At 45.2% G+C, this 5,894-nt stretch overlaps 1 protein-coding gene across 1 annotated transcript; it reads left to right on the top strand.

Annotated features, from left to right (window-relative positions):
• The first annotated feature begins 81 nt into the window (after nt 1-81).
• On the top strand, nt 82-4,937 carry LOC100562413 (nucleoside diphosphate kinase). Its single transcript, XM_016991381.2, has 5 exons — nt 82-222; nt 2,018-2,153; nt 3,001-3,102; nt 4,077-4,189; nt 4,696-4,937. Exons 2-5 carry the CDS (start codon nt 2,025-2,027, stop codon nt 4,811-4,813), a joined length of 462 nt encoding a protein of 153 aa, XP_016846870.1. The 5' UTR covers nt 82-222; nt 2,018-2,024; the 3' UTR covers nt 4,814-4,937.
• The last annotated feature ends 957 nt before the right edge of the window (nt 4,938-5,894 follow it).

The following is a 5,894-nucleotide window of genomic DNA, read 5'->3' as shown; positions in this document are numbered from 1 at the left end:
CAAGAAAAGGCAGAGGCCCTGCAAGAAGCACCGCGTGGGCTGGGTGGGGCCCCTTCCACGACCCTCACGAAACCGGCGGGGCGGGGCCGAGGCGGCCTTCTTCCTGGCCGCGTCGGGCAAGGGGAGGAGCCGGTATCCTCCTGAGTGGTGCCGGGCCTGGCTCCGCCTCTTTCTTCCCCTTCAGCACCCGAGGAGGACGGCTGCCGTTGCCACGTTGTCCAGGCGAGTGGCCCTTCGCCCTTCTGGGACCGGGGAGGAAGGCAAGGGGCTCTGTGGAAAGCGGGCAGGTGGGCGGAGGGCCTGCTTCTCCCTGGGAGGCCTCTGAGGTGCGAGGGGAGGCGGCCTCCGCCTCCGTGGCCTCTCGCAGAAGGAAGCCCTAGTGTTGTAGGCCTCGCCAAGTTCCCGAAGGAGGACAGACCGTGGCTCCTTTCTTGACGGGGCCCTGCTGCGTCTCGGGGAGGGGGAGAGGGAGGGAAGCAGGAGCCTCGCCTTTCCAAAATGGCTCCTTTGAAAGGCTCACAGACCCGCAGAAAGGCAGCTGAGGGCGGGGCCCGAAGGGTTAAATGGCGCCCAGCGCTGCCCGAGAGGGGCGGGGAAGGTTCTGAAAGGCCATCATCCCTCGCACATGCGCACTACGGCTCTCCCCCGGGCGCCATGAGGACCCTGGAAAGCCTTTATCGGGCCTGGGCAAACTTCAGCCTTCCCTCCAGTTGTTCTGGACTTCAACTCCCACCATTCCTAACAGCCGCTGTGGGAGTAGGAAGTTCAAAACACCTGGAGGCCAAAGTTTGCCTATGCCTGCCTTATGGATATGTCACATTTCTGGTTGGTTGGTAACAGTTCTGCCTCATGGGGCCACCTCCATTAAAAATACAAACGCCTACATCAGATTGATGTCAAAAATGTAGCAGAATGGTAATCCAAGGCAAGGGCGGATTAGAGGCGCCCTGCTGCTTATCAAGTCAGTTTCCATTTAAAGTACGCTGTGAAATTCAAATGGTTCTCCTTCGTCCCATCCAGTGTCATAAAGGAACAAAGGGTGGGCAGATGTTTCAAAACGATGGGCAGTTCCAGAGCAGGAGGAAAGGGGAAAGACGCTGGAGAATTGGAGGCAGGGATGAGATTGAAGAAGAAGCTGGAGAAAGATCAGGAACGCAGAGGAAATTATGGGAGCTGGGAAAGGGAAAGAGCAGATGGTTTTCTCCTTTTGCTCTGCATGTTCTGGAATCATTGCTCTGCATAGCAAGAACGTGTGGCTTTCCTCTATGTCAGTGGTTCCCAACCTTTGGGCCTCCAGTTGTTTTGAACTTTAACGCCCATACTTCCTAACAGCCGGTAAACTGGCTGGGGTTTCTGGACTTGAAGTCCAAAACACCTGGAGGCCCAAAGGTTGGGAACCACTGCTTTATGTGAACGTATCTACATAGATCAGTGGTTCTCAATCTTTGGGTCCCCAGATGTTTTGGCCTACAACTCCCAGAAATCCCAGCCAGTTTACTAGTTGTTAGGATTTCTGGGAACTGAAGGCCAAAACATCTGGGGACCCACAGGTTGAGAACCACATATGCTTGTTTAAAATATATTACATCTCTCCACAGTACAATGCAAGATGGAGAACTCCATGGAGATGTAGAAGGGTTGTCCTACACACAGGAAGCTGGATCTAACATTCCTGCATTCCTTTTACTTTCAAGAAACCTCTTAGTATCAACCAGAAGCCTCCTGCCCTATATCATCCTGTTGGATCTGGCTGTAACAACCACTCCACCTTTCAGAGAGGGCTGTTGTTTTCCCTCAGACTAAAATTGGTTCAGTCAACCTTTTTGTCACAGTTCATCCTGCATATGCTAAGCAGTTTTATGGTGTTTGGACTGCTTTAAAACATTGCTGATGTCAATTGCTTTCTTTGCTCCACTGGTCCATCTTTCTTTTTTGTTTCTGTTCTTTAAAGAAAATCAAACTAGTGGCCTAGTTGGCTTTTGGTTTCTTACAGTTTTTCTTTGCATTTCTCTTTCAGTGGAATCATGGCTCCAAACACAGAACGCACATTCATTGCCGTCAAGCCTGATGGAGTTCAGCGGGGATTAGTCGGGGAAATCATCAAGCGATTCGAACAGAAGGGTTTTCGCATGGTGGCAATGAAACTTTTGCACGTAAGTTTCATTTTCTCATGTCTGTAGTGATGCAGCAAACTTCAAGGTATGAAAGCTAGCGAATAAGTGCACACATTTTGCCTTTGTTTGAAACAGGGCTGTATTCCTAACATTTTGGCACAAGTCTTGTATCAATATGGAGCCTCTATATAAGTTGAGTCCTGCCATGTTACTGCAGAAAATTTCTCTTCGCACGCTTGTGTTTGTACAAGAGAAAAACAGTTCAATGGACAGGCTACTAGAGATTGCTCCAAATCAAAGGAGTCTGTGACAATTATTAAATCACTTGTGGCATAGCTTGAAATATGGCAGCATGTGCTGATGGCCATACAGTTTTTAAGTATCCTTTGGTTTATATTACATATTTCTTAGTTTGGAGGCAAATATTGTAAACCAGGGTGTTTGGTGGTTTATGCCTATATTGTTGTAATTCATATACAACCAAGTTAAGAAAAAAAGTCAAAATGTGTCCCAGTTATTTTTGATCTCACATCAGTGTGGCTTTTCAACTGATTGTTTTTACACTCATTGGTCTCGTAATTTTCCATTTTGTTTTAAAGCAACTTATGTAATCCAAATAAACTTGAATGACTTTGACTTGACATGTGATTTGGTCAGTGACAAGACTTACTAGATCTCTGGAAACTCACTACCCAAATGTAAGGTGCCATGAGCTTAAACTTTCTCACAACTTAATTGTGAGTTAGTGACATGTATCTTAATATTTTGCATTTGATACAGTACTCTTTCAGTTATTTTAGAATGATTGAAAGTAGGGACAAATAGGAAGCTTCTTTTGGCAATTGAGAAAGCAGTATTAATTCATTATTGTACTTTTCCTTTCTAGGCGTCTGAAGAACTTCTCAAGGAACATTACATTGATTTGAAAGACAAGCCATTTTACCCTGGTTTGGTTAAATATATGAATTCTGGACCTATAGTAGCTATGGTAAGTGTCCATATGTAAAGCTGTTAGCCAAGCCATGCATTGTTCTCATGGGTACTGCCTGAATTGGCAAGTGCAGGCAGATGATACAGGGCTTTCAGTTGAAGGGGGCTTTGTAGGGGCTGCTATGGTCCGCATGTGTTTACTTTCAACCCTCCTCAGATAGAGGACAGATGTGTAGTATCTAGGAGCCAGGGCTAGCATAGAGTGGGCCTTGGGATAGGCTGCGGTTCCATGGCCCTTGTGGATATTCCATGGATACTCAAGTCCCATTGTATACAGTGGTGTGGTAAAACATGTCCCTTATGCACATTAGTTTTCTTTTGGGATTTTCAAACTGTGGATAATTGAAACCATGGACAAGGAAGTCCGACTCCACATTCAGTACCACTGGGGATGTATCTTCCATGAATGGTTATGAGTGAAAAGCAGTGTATGGTTTCTTTTGTTTTCAAAAAAAGCTCTTATTCAGTAGTTTTGCCAACAGTTTGGATCATGAAGTAGGTATCAATACAGCATGACTGAGAATAACTCTTCACATTATCTCACTCCCCCCCCCCCCCCAACAGTTTACCAGGGGCTTCTCTGGCTCTTTTTATTGTATTCATTGAAAGACCAGCTTTTTCATCATAAAATCTTTTTAACTTTTTGCTTTGATAAAGTGTTGTGAGTATCCATACTCGCATAAGAATACTATGAAATTCACATCATCGCCTAAGTCAAAAGGCATCTTAGTGACATACTTAGTTTCGAATCCCACCCGGGGAGAGTGCGGATGAGCTCCCTCTATCAGCTCTAGCTCAATGTGGGGACATGAGAGAAGCCTCCCACAAGGATGGTAAAACATCAAAACATCCGGGTGTCCCCTGGGCAACATCCTTGCAGACGGCCAATTCTCTCACTCCAGAAGCAACTCTGGTTGCTCCTGACACGAAAAAAGTGACATACACATTCATGTATTAAGCCTATTCTTACAGGTTTGGGAAGGTCTCAATGTTGTGAAGACGGGCAGGCTCATGTTGGGAGAAACTAACCCAGCAGATTCCAAACCTGGCACTATCCGTGGTGATTTCTGCATTCAAGTTGGCAGGTTGGTGTGGGAATTTTCCCATTTTGTATATTAGAACATTTGCAAGCTGCTGTTGAAATGTTGATAGTATTTAAGGTCTTTTTTAAAACGATGTACAGGATAAGAGGATACACTCCCATCAAGGAGATATAGATTGCCTAAATTTCTCAAGGCAATTTCTTACAGGATGGGCTAACATGCTTGTTCAGGGGCTATTTTGATCTCAGCGTTTCCAACTGTTCATTTTCTTTCAGGTCTTAATGATAGCGCTGTTCTGTATTAATGAAGGTATAAAGAGCTAAGCTACTGTTACAGTTGAGCAGTCACTTGATTGATGGAAGGTGATGTGTTGATCTTTATGTGTGTAGTTGAGAAATTCTTAGGTCTTACTTGAATAATGGGTAGTTTAGGCTTATAAAAAGTACATGTATCAGTGCTGTAAGCTTAACTGTGAGTAGTCCACTCAAACTCAAAAAGCAGCCACTTCTATACAAGTCTTTTAACTACATTCTTGGTCTTCTCTGAAGGAATATAATTCATGGCAGCGACTCCGTGGAAAGTGCTCAGAAGGAAATCAACCTGTGGTTCAAGCCTGCAGAACTTGTGGACTTCAAATCATGTGCTCACGACTGGATTTATGAATAAGACAGACTTTATGATGAATTGTGTCTTCTTCCAATGAAGCATCTCATTCCACTGTTATTAACATGGGAGCGATTATCACGGTTATCTTTGTGATTGTTGGCACTAATAAAATATCAGTAACGAAGTATCAGTAACTTGTGTTTTTTAAAAATAAACAGAAGATAATGTTTGTGATCAGCTTTGAATTACTAGAAAAGTCCAGAAATGATGTTACACCACATCTAAATTTTTGCAAAAACTCAAGTCGCCTAGCCATAATACAACCAAGTCTCAGTTTGTACTGCCCCAATTTATAATGTTTCTCCAGATTTTTGTCCCTGTCAATTCTTGAGTAATTTAGCACCCTAAATTAATGTTTGGACATTTGTCATATAGGTGAGTGTTTGTCAAATGGAACTGTTGTGAATGGGTCTTCTGAGGCTGTGAGTGATCATGGTGGGATCAGGAGGGGAAGGAAGAACCCTCGCGAGGGGGGCTCGCTGGAAGATTTATACAGTAAGAGAATCAGGGAGTTAGATGGGGAGTCTTCTGAGGAGGATTCATGTGTGGATTTAGAAGGGGATCCTGGGGTGGAAATGGATGCTGAGGAACCGGTAGTGGCGGAGGAGGTTGGCATAGACTGGGCACGGGCTCCGGAGGATCTTGGGGAGGAAACTGGGTCCATGGATGCTGTGGAGGCAGGAGAGGCTTGGGTATCTTCAGAAGTAGACCCCACATGGTCTACCTGGAGGAATGAGGGCAGTTCCACGGGTGTGGATAGAGTTGGGTGTGGACAGGATGATTTTGATTCTGATGAGGAATTTGGGATGCCTGATCCTAGGGTGTTGGCTGTTTGGAGTTTGGATTCTGATGAGGAACTTGGGACACCTGACCTTAGGGCGTTGGAGGTTTGGACGCCCAAAGGAACCTAAATAAATTGGGGGTTGTTGGCCATTATTCTTTGTGTGTGGCAAGGTGTTGCTGGGCGCCATTGGGTTTCCTGTACGTGATTCTGAAGACTAGCTTGGGACTTTGCAACCGATCTGCTGTTCGCCTTTGTTGTCTTGGCTTTTTGTGCCATCCCGTGACGTGGACCTTATTG

Source organism: Anolis carolinensis, chromosome 2 (genome assembly GCF_035594765.1).
Source record: "Anolis carolinensis isolate JA03-04 chromosome 2, rAnoCar3.1.pri, whole genome shotgun sequence".
NCBI classification, from domain to species: Eukaryota; Metazoa; Chordata; class Lepidosauria; order Squamata; family Dactyloidae; genus Anolis; species Anolis carolinensis.
The sequence above is the reverse complement of the archived record's forward strand: the minus strand, read 5'-3'. Positions and strand labels throughout refer to the sequence as shown.

What these genes read in the sequence shown, in the direction of transcription:
- LOC100562413 (XM_016991381.2), top strand. Translation starts at nt 2,025, where the DNA reads ATGGCTCCAAACACAGAACGCACATTCATTGCCGTCAAGCCTGATGGA. An exon ending in TGGCAATGAAACTTTTGCAC is followed by an intron (nt 2,154 to 3,000) that starts GTAAGTTTCATT and finishes TTTCCTTTCTAG; the next exon opens with GCGTCTGAAGAACTTCTCAA. An exon ending in CTGGACCTATAGTAGCTATG is followed by an intron (nt 3,103 to 4,076) that starts GTAAGTGTCCAT and finishes CTATTCTTACAG; the next exon opens with GTTTGGGAAGGTCTCAATGT.